General features: G+C 40.1%; 1 protein-coding gene across 4 annotated transcripts; it reads right to left on the bottom strand.

Moving 5' to 3' along the window:
- Window positions 1-791: 791 nt before the first annotated feature.
- On the bottom strand, window positions 792-10,857 carry fip1l1b (FIP1 like 1b (S. cerevisiae)). Of its 4 annotated transcripts, none has more exons than XM_029512253.1 (16): window positions 10,612-10,857; window positions 10,202-10,256; window positions 9,151-9,217; window positions 8,949-9,061; window positions 8,473-8,537; window positions 8,177-8,287; window positions 7,914-8,044; window positions 7,627-7,745; window positions 7,147-7,200; window positions 4,654-4,753; window positions 4,290-4,446; window positions 4,055-4,136; window positions 3,791-3,846; window positions 3,230-3,419; window positions 2,476-2,622; window positions 792-2,193 (listed from the first exon to the last, which is right to left on the bottom strand). In XM_029512253.1, exons 1-16 carry the CDS (start codon window positions 10,688-10,690, stop codon window positions 2,052-2,054), a joined length of 1,668 nt encoding a protein of 555 aa, XP_029368113.1. In that variant the 5' UTR covers window positions 10,691-10,857; the 3' UTR covers window positions 792-2,051. The 4 variants fall into 4 exon arrangements, with proteins under 4 accessions (XP_029368113.1, XP_029368131.1, XP_029368105.1 ...); XM_029512245.1 differs by having other exon boundaries at window positions 793-2,196; XM_029512271.1 differs by lacking the exon at window positions 7,147-7,200.
- Between the last annotated feature and the right edge of the window lie 3,766 nt (window positions 10,858-14,623).

Here is a 14,623-nt window from a genome sequence, read left to right on the forward strand (position 1 = left end):
CCTCTTTTATCTTTAAAATTGAAGTTTAATAAGCTATTTAGCCTACAAGAGGGAATGAGTAGTCAGACAGCCCACTCCCTGCTATATTATGAAACATGTTAAATGCAGTTTGGATACCCTTTAAACACAGACCCATGTTTTATTCAGGCTTGGTTAAAAAAATATATATAGATTGACGATTTTAGATGCAGAGGTAAAGCAGTCGAGCACTTACGTCTCCTTTGCTGATAGGTATTGGTTTTATCAGACTGTCACAATCGCTCACAGGAGCAGAGTGTCCCAGTGAGAGAAGACTCAGCAAGGCAACAGCAACACACTTCATCTTCCAGATGCCTCTTCTTTCTTAAGCTTCTGCAGACCTTGTGTGGGTCTCGCTGTTTTTCCCCTCCACAGTCTGGCTTTTCTTTTTTTTTTTTTTTTTTGGCTCTCAGTGTATCTCTTCACACAATCCGTATCAGTTGTCTTTCCTCTGCGTTCCTTTCAGCGGCACAGATTACCGTGAGCTGATTTAAGCAAAGAAAACAGCCTGCTGGGAAGCCAAAGGACAGACTTTGGCCTGTTTGTGGAATTTTGATCCAAGCAGAAAAACCAGGGAACTTTGTAGGGGCTGAACATGGTATGTATGATAATGTATTTAGTTAATCCTCTGTAATCTTACAGTGAGATTCCTAAATCCACACAAATAATAGAAACATTTGTTGACTATGCTCCTCACATTCAAGTTTTTACGTTCCCTTTCTATAGGAAACTACAGCTCTCCTGTCTACCTGTCACTCGTGTCATTACAGGTATTACTTTATTCTTATCCAGTCAGTCAGAATACAAGAGAGAAAAAATATGCAGTTGTTGAATCAAGTTTTTTTGATAAACTGTAAAACCTAATTTTTTACAAGCTTTCTTGTTGACATAATTATTGCTTCCACATGTTATGGCCATGGTTTCAGAAATACTGTGAGCAAAGATCCCAAAGGAAAACATTCGTGTTGACAACATTTACAAATCAAATATTTATTTTAAGTTCACTTGATCTTAGCCCTCGCCTGCTAATAAACACATCTGTGCTCTCTATCAGGAATCACGTGCACATTTATTAACAAATCAGCTGCCTGGATGTGCACATCTTCGGGAAATTAAGTTTTCATATCAGTTGGTAGAAAGACACTTGAGTCATCAAGTGAGGAAGTGAGGTTTTTTTTTTTGTTTTTTTTTTTCAAATTGAAAATTCAAAGGAGATTTATATCAATGCATTTTACATTGAGATGTTAAATCTTTCCAAAATTACAAGAAAATTTCAGATTAAAAAAAACTGATCAATGCATTAATACAGAAATGATAAAAATTGTCATTTTTGTCTTAAGGTGTAACTGATGGAGGCAAGATGTGTCCTGATTTATTTAAAAGCAGAGACATCCATAAAAAAGACCAAACATGCAAATTGTTGCACCAATTCAAAGAATGTTTGCCATTACAAATACTTCAGATTCTAAAGCTTAAAACAAAAAAAATATTATGGGTAGAAACCCAAAAGTGTAATTATTATTGGACTATTTATTCCAAAACAGTGACAAATCCTCATTTTAATCAAGTGTTTTTTTTTTTATTCAACTTAAGCTGACAGCTCTCTACATATGTTTTCATATAGGACAAGAACAAAAACCAACAAAACCAAATGACAGAAAGAGCAAATTCTGCTGTTTGCCCTGAATATACAGTGAGATCTCTGAGCATGTTGTTACAGCATTGCTCTGAGGGAAGGGTTGAGAGAAGGTGGTTGAAAATTGATGCTCTGCCTGATGTCAATGGGTGGCCATCCCTCCTTCATCTCCTCCTGTGCTCCATCCATTCTCCATCTAAAGTGATGGTGAAGAGGAGTGACAGCAGGAAGGATTGAGACTGATGGAGAGGAGAGTGACAGGACACATTGATCACTCTGGTTTTGTTGGTCTGCACAATTCTCTTCTTCTGCCTTCCTTCTCATCTTGGTGGGAGACAGTGGAACAGACAGGAATGGACAGACTGATAGAAAGAGGAAAGCCAGGAGATGGTGATCACTACTCCATGGCCTCCTGGTTCTCTTGGTCTGCACTGATCTCCTCGCTGGCCTCTTTGCCCTCCTTGCTCCTCTTGCTCTTCTTGTGTTTGTGCCTCCGGTGGCTGTCGCCCTCCTCGCTGTCGTGCCTCCTCCTGCTGCTGCTGCTGATGGAAGAAGAAGAATGAGAATAACAAAAGGGCCGTAATGCGGAAGGAAAGAGATCAGATAGAAAGCAAAGAGCAAGGAGAGATGGGAAGTAAAAAAGAAAGAGATAAAATGTTGGCAGACATTAATTAATGGAAGAAAAAAGTAAAGATGATGGAAAAAGGGCAAAAGGAACAGAGACCACACAATATTAAATCTTTTCTTTACAATTTTGCAGAATTGCTTTTCGCTACAAAGTATCACTTGCTCTATTACAGAATTTTTATGTGTTCATATACCTGCGAGAGGACTTGTGGCGTCCCTCCTCTTTCTCTCGGTGCCGCCTCTCTCTGTGCCTTTCCTCTTTCTCTCGGCTCGACCGGTCACGGTGGCGCTCTCCATAACCGCGTTCCTGGTACTCACGGTAACGGTATCGCTCGTCGTCGCTGTGAAATTTGAGAAGAATAACAGCTTTTGATTCATTAAGTTATGCAAAGAGGCCCAAACAAGCTCTGATTAAATGTTACAGAAAAACTGATTTATTTATTATTCATCGAAAAAAAACAAACAAACAAAACCCATATGCATGCACTTCATCATTTTCATTAATCATCATTTTTAAGAAATGACCTTTTGAGTAACATTCAAGGCTCTGCATTTGTGATGGTGCTGGCAAACAATGAGCTTCAGACACCAAAGCAAATCAGAGCGGCAACATTGAAACTTAAAATATGCACAAATCCAAACAATTTCAACTCATGATATCTATTCCAACATCAACTCAGTGTATCTAATGATACCAGGTAGAAATCTCTTTAACATTTGAGATTTGTGCCAAAAGAAAGATTTATGTCAGGTGTATCTATTGGATTAAAACGCCAACTGGCAGGCCTTCATGACTGAATGAGTGCAACTAGTGTTCAAATCAGTATATCCCTGAATGGCCTGTTAAAATCAAAACATTATTCCTATAAAAACATGACATCACCCTTTCTTTATAAATGCAAATAAACTTACCCTCTGTAATGTGATATATAAATTTTATTGTCTTACCTGGTGTAGCTCATAGCTGAAGGGCTGTGTTCCCTTTCCCTATCTCGCTCATGTGTCCTCTCCCTGGGCCTGTCTCTGTCCTTGTCTCTCTTGTCGTCTCGACGGGAATAATAGTCCCAAGATTTAGAGTTGTCCATCATTGGGGGCCATGGAGGAGGCACTCCTCCAGCCATGGGTGGAGGGTAAGCACCTGAAAAAAAACAAACAAAAAAAAAAAAAAAAACTAAGAGCCAGAACTTAGTTGTCACTTTGCCTGAAAAATAGAAATAAGGGAACAAAAAACAAAACCAAAAAACAAAAATGGAAATTCATGCCTAATGATCATGTACAAAAAAATCGAGTTGCACTAAACCCTATTAAATAAATAACAAGAAATACAGACATCCTCTGTCTTTCCCTATATGTCACATCCTCAATGCACTTTGGGTTATTATTTTCCAAACATGTCACCACAGAGCTCTTCCGTAGTATTTCCTGTCTTATTAATAGATTGAAATGAAGTTGTGGCATTTGTTGTGTTGCTAGGGTTAGAAAATGAAATTATGTTGTCAAGTGTCCTACCTTGAGGGAATGGGTATGGAGGGACAGTGCGTCCGTCATAACCACCAGCGTGGCCACTGTGGGGAGGGGGAGACAAAAAAAAAAAAAAAAAAAACACACACACACACAAGGCAACATGTTGAGATACAAAGTGTGTTCTTTGATGTTTGTGTGTGTTCTGTTTGCATAGAGAGTCCATCCTGTTTTATGAAATCCTTAACTAAGGTAGTTGTGTTCATCTTAAAACAAATTGGTTGCTCTGGCTTTCTTGAGTACATGTGTTACCTGTCCATCGTGGGGATAATAGCAGGTGGGGGCCCGCTGGGTGGAGGAGGAAAACCAGGAGGAGGGACAGTAATTGGCAATCCTATAAATGAGAGAGAGGAAGAGAGCTACAAGAGGTTATGAGTTGCCAACCACAATTAAGTGAAGTTAAGCATCCAAAGAGCAAAATAGGATGGTTGCTCAAAGCTCACACAAAGAGACTGAGTGAAAAAGAAAAAGATGGTGATAAACTTACTCGGTGGGGGGATGAGTGGGGGCGCAGTGCTGACGTTGGGTGGCGGAGGCAAAAATGGCGGCGGTGGTATGTTTGGGGGAAGTGGTCCAGGTGGGAAGAAGGTGGGTATCTTAGCTGGGGTGGGCTCAGCCTCCGACGTGGAGTGTTCAGAGATCACCTGCTCAACAACAGGGAAGAGAGATGAGAATACATTATAAGCAGCTTAAAACTGTCACTGAATTTTGTGAGATAAAGTATTTATACAGCTATTAAACTAAATATTTCAATCAAGGAGAAACAGAGATTTTATCAGACAGAACCAGGAAAATAACACATTTAACATGACTCTTAAACTCAAAGGGCTGCTCTCATTGTCTCTCCATACCTGAATATTGTTTCCATCTAGGTTGTGTCTGCGGCGTCCTTCAACCCTGCTGATGGTGGCTGTCTGTCCACCAATCACATCTATGGTACCGCTCGTTTTCCTGGTAACAGAATTGCAAATAAGAAGGTGCACATTCACATAAACACTGTCTAAACATAGTACAAGCAAACATGATTGCACAAACTACTACATAACTGATACTGTATAACTCATCATAGTGGCTTTTTAATGATTGGCTGACATGCTGATTTATTATTATTATTTTACATTTAAAAAAAGTTTACACATTGCATTAAAAGGTTTGTTTGTTTTTTTTCTTTTTTGACCAAAACAAATACTTAGCTGGGCATTGTATGAGGTACAAATCACGCATGAGCGTATTCTGGTAGACAAGCTACATAATAGTGAATCCGTTTCTAAATAATCTCAAATATTCTGCATTTAGCTCATTTCTGTCTTTTAGGGTTTTTCCATTCTACGTGGTGGAAGTCATGCTCTAAATGGTCATGAGCACTTGACAACTGCTGGTGCAGTTTGAGTGTTATCCCACAATGCACCACAGCGAAGGTCCATGCATGTCTGTCTGTTGTGCTCTGAAACTTCTAGAGGCATTTTTTTAAACACTTCTGATATGGGGATATGTTAATGAAACTGGTTTGTTTTGCCTGTTGTATTAGCATGTAAAGTCATTGGGAGAAACAATAGACAGTTTAAACAAACACCTTGTTTGTGTTGGCCATAACAGTCCTTCAAATATGGATGTTGCTCTAAAGAGGCTTCAAATTTAATGTTTCACACACATCTTTAATGAGAGAAATGTCTGCACACCAAAAAAAAAAAGGAAAAAAAGAATGAATATTTTCAGTTTCATCTGTGAAACTGTAAGCATCTGGGGAAGAGCGTTACTGCTCAAAACATTATGCTGTAAGTAGATATTCCCTTTTTTTGGGAGCTCATTTGGTGTGAGGACATTTCTCTCATTTTACATGTGAGTTTTCTTGACCTGCACCCATCCCTAATATGGACATGAGGATGTGCGTGTCGTTTTTACTCGTGTCACACACATCTTTAACCTGGCAGCACAGATTCATCCATGACTTGTGTCTTAAAACCAAATGTGAAACAAGGTCACCGACTGACCTTTCTGTTCCTGAGTTCTAGCTTTGAATAATAGCTGAAGAGGTGTTCTGCAGAAACAAGTGTCTCGCTTAAGTTTATCTCTGACTTATGGCCAAAACGTGATTGATGAGTTCACAATAACCTTGACCAAAATTTGTCAGTAGACGTGAACATTTGTGCCAGGTAAGACTTAATTCATGAAAATGGAGGGGGACAACTTAACAGCCGCCGTCAGCATGGAGACATAATGAAAGTATCCCACTGATCCAGTAAAAGCTTTTGACTTGACGCCACAACAGCAAGAAATGTTTGTTTTGTATAAGCAGCATCTTAACAGAGCTGTGTTGCCTCTAATGGTGATTAGTAAGCAAATAAAAAAGCTGACATCTGGGGGAACAAAATAGGAGCGCAGGAGTGAACCCAAACTCCTGCTGGTAGACACTAGAAAGTACTGAGAGCTGAATAAATGTTTTTTAAAAAACACAGCTTTCTCTCTACATTTCAGCACAGACACAATAGCTAACCTGCTGAGAACACGGCTAAGATGGGTGTGCTCAGCCCTGTTCTCAAACATGACCACGGCAGTATGATTTGACTATCTTCTACTGTGGGGCTGTAGTGGAAACATTATTTTAGCTAAGCTTAGCCCGGCTTGGCTTAAGTGACCAGTCTGGACTTGTGGAAAAACCCTAAGTCAGCCTAGTCAATTTAGTGGCCTACGTCTAATATCAACCATATCTTAAGTTTTTTTTTCGAGGTTAACTCAGTGATCAAAAGTGCCAAAATCAATCCCTGCTGATTGATCACTTCAGCTACCAATGCATCTTTTTAGTTAGCATGTTGAATTTTTGCTTCGACGTGCAATGCATCCTATCAAACCATACCTGATCTCCTGCTGCTTTCAAATGTCACATTCTAACTAAATGTCCATCTTATCAAGGAGGTTATGATTGATTAAGCATCTCCAAAAGCTTATCATTTACAAAAAGGTTTGCAGTCATGAATTTCAGCATCGAAAAATCTGTAATGGGAATTTATGGTTTGTCCAAAGACTAAAAATTTATGGTTTAGTGAAAAGTAATTCTGCAACTCTCATACAATGGGCCACCAAAGCTACATGAGTCAGAGCAGCATTTACCTGGTATGAAGACATTCTATTGCTTTCCATAACATGAGACATGCACATCAACCGCCCCAAAATGAAGACACATGGGTCAAAGAAACACCATCTATGGGGCCTTGGAAGTAGCACCGGGAGTTTTTCTGTGGTCACATTTCATGGTCAAGAAAAACGCCAGGCCCCCCTGTTTTTAAGATCCAAACATTTCCCAACAGGCCCATTTAACCTTGTCGGGCAAGGCCATGCCCACTTACGTATAATAGGACATGTCCTGCGCAGGCGGGGCAGTCCACTGAGGGGGAGAGATCCTACCATTTTGAAACAAAGGACAGGGGTAAAGGAGATGAAAGTAACATTGGGCCTAAGGCACAAACACACACATACAGCCCATGGGATGGTGCCCTAAGTTAACCACAGGGACACTGGTAAACCTGGAGGTGGTCAGGTCTGTTTCTGTGAATGTCTAAGTATGTTCCATTTGGAAACATTAACATAGCTTCATGTTTTTTGCTGTGCAGTTTGATCTATAACAATCAGCTTTTTGCTCTCACACAGACAGGTAAAGGCTCAAAATTTGCCCTTCTTTAAATGGCCTGTTAATTGTATGTAATTCTTATCTCCTCCGGCCCTGCACTGCCATGACACGTGATTGGCTCTACTGTACTCTTCTATTGTAAACAGTATGTGTATTTTATTTGCAGATATCTTAACAAATGAAGGTGCAGAGGTGTTACCTGGTGACCTGACTGACCGCAGACTTATAAAGACTGACAGGAGATGTGAAGTCTGGTTTCGAGGTGTGAACAGGTAAACTGGATATGTCTTTCTCATTTCCTGTCCTGCCTTGTTGCACCTATGAAAGAGCAAAAATAACCCTCTTAATATTTTACACTTTATCACAAAAGAGATTATTACTGTTGAATTTTAAAAGTAATTATAATGAGAAGCTTATTAAGAAATCAGCTGGTGAGGAATGGTGGTGGAGGAAGCAAAGAAAAATGTGAGCGGTCAAATCTCTTACAGTGATCTTGCTCGTCACTGAGCCCACTGTAGAAACCTCTAGACCCATACGCAGCCTCTTCTGTTTTTCACAGTACGCCTTCCATGTGTCTTCATTGAAGCCATAATTGAAGTAGTCAGATAGATCCGCTCCTACACAAATTAAAAAAAAAAAAAAAAAATGCATGGCTTATCTGTGTCACATCTCATCCTGCAAATATAAATACCTGATGATAAGAATTTTTCTGTAGTATGCATTTCATATTTAATTTTTTCAACACAGACCTGGCTTTCTCCAGGGTTTCTCTTCAAAGGACTCCATGTCAACTTCCACCACAGGAACCCCATTGATGTTTCCAGGAGCATCAAGATCCACCCCTTTCAGCTTTGTGGCCACTAAGAATAAATAGCACAACACGTTACTGGGCATTTACATACACAGATTTTATGTATTTTTATTTAACTGCTGTATAATAGTACAATAAAAAACACTGTGAAGTAGTTAAAAGAAATAAAAGCAACTGTGCTGGTTGATGTAGGCAGGAAAAGGAAAAGAAGAAGAAAAAAAAAAAAAGTGATACCTTGGCCATAAGGTCTGGAACCTGGTGTCTTTATATTGAGATTTACAGGAGGAGCTCCATAAGTTCTAGGAACAAAAAAAACAGTATCACTGTCAATCATATCAAAGAGTCGACCCTGACTAAAAGTTAAATTAACACTTTTGTGTGCGAGTGCCAGAGGAGGTACCTGAAAATGTTGCACATGAAACCTTCAAAATCCTGCCTTTTAAACTGACAACAAACGTTCTGAACAGTTGTGGGATACTGTGTGTCAAGAATGTTCTATAAAAACCTTTGTGTTGTGTTTAGACATCCAATCTGTACTGAACTGTAGATTCTGAGAGCTTAGTGCTGAATTGCACTTAACGTGGAAGAAAATAAAGCACGTTAGGCATTTTTACTCTTTCAGGTCAGTGGTCCCAAACTTCAAATTTCTGCCAGAATCTGTACAAAGTTAAATAAGCTGTAAAACGTCACACAAAATGAGTGAAACTTACGTGTATTGTGGTGCACCAGTTTTGATGTCTCCAATGGTCACTCTGACATCGTCGTCGTCATCATCGCTGTCACTGTCGCTGTCCACATCTTCACCTGCTCCTTCGCCTGTGGCCTGAGATCACAAAAATGGCAGGCAAGTATATGTGCAATTCCAGGAAACAAACAAACAACATGAACTGACTATGCATTGAGGTTATCTACCTCAGAGGCCACTCCATTTCCTGTAGCATGGGCAGCAGCATCCTCTGCAGGAGCTTCAGAGGGAGCACTGCGGATACAATTAAACGATAGCTATGATGCTCTTTCAAGCTACAGACAGCAGTAGGGCTGAAACGATTCCTTGAATAATTTGAGCACCTTGATTACAAAAAATGATCAGAGGAATTTTTTCTGCTTCAAGCAATCGTTTAATTTTTTTTACACAGCACAACGCGCTGATGTCACGCACGCAAAGGAAGAAAGAGGAGGGGCAGATGTGTTCGGACTCTGACTGCCCGGTCTTCAAGGATGATGTGAAGCCGACAGCGCCTCTCATCACACTGCCTGTATCAAATTCTCTTACAAAACTTAGATCAGGGTTCTTTACCTTATTAGTAGATCACCCTACCACACAGCAGTTTTGTGGCATTTGTTTGTGTTTGCTGGCACACGGAGGTTAACAAGAGACATCTTCACACTATACAAAGTCAATGGAGAGCCCTTGATTGTTTTAATTGAAAACTCAATATCAATGGAATTTTCAGCAGAATACTTGATTACTAAAATACTCCATAGCAACAGCCCTAGACAGCACACATGCACAAATCGCAGAAGTGAGTTGAAGTGAAATAGGTTGTTACAATCTCTATTCCGGAGACCACAAAAATCAGTGAGCCATCAGTCTATTTTAACATTTATCAAGGAACGTGTTTTTCAGTTGGATAAACATTTATGGATAAACATAAACACAGATTACATTCAAACAGTAAACTATCTTATCAGTAGCTAATCCATATAACTCACAAAACCACGAGGTTGGGGAGACGCATAAAAAAGGGCAAAAATATAGACACTAACTAAATGCACACATTTTAGTTAGTGATTATGGTCATTCTTACACATGAGATGATCGTATACTTCACAGAGCAGCATTTATTATTATGACAAGTGCATTATTCTGTTTCTGACTTTAAATGTAAACAAAAATAAACATTATTTGACTTACTTAACCTGTGAACAGGTGTCTGGGAAAATGTGCCTGTGGATGTGTTACCTGACTGCTGCTTGAAGTTTAGCCTCCTCATCCTCGTCTTTGCTCTCAGATTCATCTGAAACAAATCAAAAGTTTATTTCATTCCTGTCAAGGGACCGTCAGCCTTTAATGCTTCTTAAAAAAATTAAACAGTGCCCAACACAGCGGGTATCTCCGTAATTTTTCCTGGTAACACGCCATGACCAGATGTACATTTTATTCATTTAACACAAACCCACACATCTGCAGAAAGCCGCAGCTAGCTGTTAGCTTAGCTCCCAGGCTAAGTCTGCAGTCTGGAGACTTGTTCATCAGGGCTGCAGCTGACATACTGAATCCCACCGCTTTATATCGGGAGGCCTTTTCAGTAGTAGGCCAATGCTGCTGTTTATGTATTTATTGATTTACTTCCTCTTTTGTTTAGTTTTTACCTCCATAGAGCCATTCCTCCTCCTCGTCTCCGGCGCTGGCATCAGTGGTGGTTGTTTTGTCCGCTTCCTCCGCAGACATGTTGAGCCGTCAGCCCGCAGCCACTTCCACAGAAACAATATTCAACAGAGCTCCGGGACGTAAACAAACACGTACAACTTCTACCTTCGGCGAGGAAACACGGCTATGAACTCAAATTTATGACTTCATGGATTCATCTGCAGTCTCTGCGATTCAGCGGCGACCCGGAAGAGGTTTTTGTCATCGCGCTCAGGTCAACGTGTCCGTGCGTCAAACAGGACAGCGCCCCCTGGAGGAGGATGAAGAAGAGGAGGGAGAGGAGGAGGAGGAGGAATAGGAGAGAAATGAGGAAGAGAGGACAGGAGGAGGAGGAGGATGATGAGGAAGAATAGGGAGATAAGGAGGAGGATGAGGAAGAGGAGGGGGAGAGGAGGAGGAGAAGGAGGAAGAGGAGGGAGAGGAGGAGGAGGAGGAAGAGGAGGGAGAGGGGGAGGAGGAGGAATAGGAGGGAGAGGGGGAGGAGGAGGAGGAATAGGAGGGAAATGAGGAAGAGGAGGGAGATGAGGAGGCGGAGGGGGAGAGTAGGAGGAGGAGGATAAGGAAGAGGAGGTAGAGGAGGGAGAGGGGGAGGAGGAGGATGATGAGGAAGAATAGGGAGATGAGGAGGATGAGGAAGAGGAGGGGGAGAGGAGGAGGAGAAGGAGGAAGAGGAGGGAGAGGAGAGGTGGAAGAGGAGGAGAATGGGGGGGTGGAGGAGGAAGACGAGGCGAGGTTCAGGTGGTGCTAAGTGCTCAACCTAGTTCCTGACGTGTTGTGTGGAGGATACAGGATGTTGGAGCTCAAGCAGCGAGCTGGACCGCTCTGTAGGAAGAATGTGTCCACATATGAACATTGTGCACAAATGATAACTAAAGTTACAGAATTGCAAAAATACCAGACCAAATCAGTGAACTGCTAAGAAAATGAAAAAGTTCTCTGCATATAAGAGCTCCAATGGTACGAGGAGTAACTGTCGACTGCAATATATAATATAACTATACTTTATCTGCTGTCTGTAATGATTAGAGGAACAAGGAACATTTCAGTATTGAGTCTTTTACTTCTGTATTCCCATTATATGCCACTCAATACTTTTGGAGGCAAACGATGTTCTTTTTAATCCACTGCATTTGTCCGACCGCTATGTGTCTCTTGGTAATGCAAACTATGAACACCATAAATTATGATGTGTTAATACAGTTTAAGATACCCAGCAGTTCTATTGAGTAGCATCAGCGCAATTTCACCTGCTGCAACATTAATGCGCTCTTAATGTAGTGATTATCCAGTCCTATAAAGACATTTTTCAGGGAACATGAAGCCAATTTTATATTAAAAATATCCAAACAAATATAAACAAATGCGCATTTTTCGCTGTATTTAAAAGGAAAAATAGATGTGGCAGGGCTGATGGTGAACAGTTCAGTAGAAATGATGAGGGCAGTTTTTTGTGCCGACCTTTGTGTTTAACCTTGCACGTATCAGCTTAGTTTGTCTCGGAGTAAATCCGTCTAATGTCTTATAAGTGATTCACAGCTTACTTTCTCTGGACCTTACTTTTATATATATATATATATATATATATATGTAAAATCAGGCACTATGTAGTTACCTCAATATTAGAGAAGGATATTTTGTAATTGTTCAAGAATACCAAGCTACGAAAAAGGATTTCCAGTCACATCTCTAACTTATTTTTGTTTACTTTACACATGGCAACAAAACCATCCACTATATTAGAAACATGCATTCAGAATTTAGACTGAGCTGATGTACAGAAATAGTATTTAGATGAGAACAACATACTGTAACTGTGTATAAACTACAGTGTACCTTATTTTCTAAAGTCATACATTGTAATGTATCTGCTGATTGTATTTTGTATTAATCAACAGAATCTGACATGTAACAGTCACTAAAACTATCATAAAATATCGAGCATGAGGAAACAATTTCCTTCTGAAACATAGTCCAGTGTAGTATACCCATAAATTAACCTCATATAGAGTTTCTTATACAATGTACAAATACTTCACATTTGTGTTTAACTCTTGCACTTGAGTAGACGTTCTTATTTCCACTGTCCATCCTTTTGTATGTTTCTGAAATAAATAGGCAATTGCAGACTCATCAACAATGAACATGCTCATGTGATTGCTGCTGTGGTTCAGTTTGCACAAGAAGTTGCCTGTTAATGCAAAGATGACTGTTAATGCATTTATGGCATCTGACCAGTTAAGTGGGGCCACTTTAGCTTTGTCAGTAAATGACAAGGAAACTTATGGATTCCCTCATTATCCTCGTTCACCACCTCTTTAGCTATTATCACTTCCTTACTGTGGTGATGAAACAGAAACGTGGACACATTCACACATAACAGGATATATCTGATGGTGAAATTTAATTAATGGTAAAGATGCTCAGAGAGAGACAGAGAAGTAATATGACAATAGTGGGCTCATCACAAATATCCAGTATATCACATCATCCATTTGAACATGTGTGTGAATCTCTGTATGTTCACGGTACACACAGATACACTCACATACACTCACATACACACACACACTCGCACACAAGCACACACATATATACACACAGGAATAGAGAGGGAGGGATGCTAATGGTCTCTGTTAAACTGATCAAAGAAATCACATTTATTTCATTCACTCCCTGAACCTCATATCTCTTTCAATCTCTGTTACTCCTCTCTGTCTTTGACTCAACCTTTTAAACTAATCACATTCCCATCCCCTCTTTTCTCCACTTCTTGTGAAGAACACCGTGCAAAAAAATGTAATAAAACAGAAACCAGAAGAGGAGTCAGCTTTGGAAGGAGCTCAGTTCAGTTTCTGTTTCTCCGTCAGGCTGTGACCTGCTCTGACGTATTTTGCTGTTTCTCTTTTCCCCTGCTCCCTCCCTCCTCTTTCCTCCTCAGCCTCTGTATCATCCTGCCTGTCTCTCAGCCTTGTTTGCTCCCTCCCTCTGTCCCTGCGTCCATCCCTCCTTCCTTATGGTGGATTAGGGCAGTTTACGGCCAAGTCGATGCTAATCAGGTTTATCCAGACAGAGGGTGATCATTGGGCTATCAGTAATTACACACGCTGAGATTAGTTTACTCAGATACGAATGTACCTTGGCACATATTCAATCCACATCATCTCTTTGGATCAAACATATGTTTATCTCAAGAGTGTGATGCTATACTTGACAGTTTAACGTGGCTGTGTCTGCCTCATTGTTTTGCAGGACAAAGATCCATCTGTTGTGATTTTTTTTTTTTTTTAAATTTCAACTAAGGCCTCAGATATATGAGATAATGTGTATAGAAACACTGACAATTAAAAGGTTAGATAAGAAAATATTATCTGTGCAGTGACATTTAGCAACTTTACTGCAAAACAATTTATGCAACTAAGGTATCTAATTTCTGTCTATAACTAGCACAAAAAAGTTCCCTATATAATAATGTTTAGAGCCAAAGATTGAATTTGGAGGCGATATGGTAGGTTTCTGGTAAAGAGGAGGATGAAATAATTAGAATCACGAATGCTATGCGCGTCTGTTAGTTATTAAGCTGTTGCCAGCAGCTGGTTAGTTAGCTTAGCATAAAGTCTGCAAAGAGCTCCAGCCCAACAATGTTTCCAAAAAAAAAAAAAAAAAAGTCAACCGCCAACTCCAAATCTTTCAAATGGACATGTTTTTATCTCATTTATTTAATCTGGATGAAAACCAAATAGTAAAAAATACATGGTGTTTTAGGTTTTTCTTTTACCGAACTACGTCTTGGCTCTTAGCAGTTGCTAGGCAACCAGCAGAGGCTCCAGGAAGTTTCTGTGCCTGGCCAAGAAATGGTGCAGGAGATAACTGCCCAAATACAGCAAACCGTCATGGTTGGATTTTGGCTTTTGAGTGGATCACAAAAACAAACATACACATGACTAATACCAATCA

Source organism: Echeneis naucrates, chromosome 1, assembly GCF_900963305.1.
Source record: "Echeneis naucrates chromosome 1, fEcheNa1.1, whole genome shotgun sequence".
NCBI lineage: Eukaryota > Metazoa > Chordata > Actinopteri > Carangiformes > Echeneidae > Echeneis > Echeneis naucrates.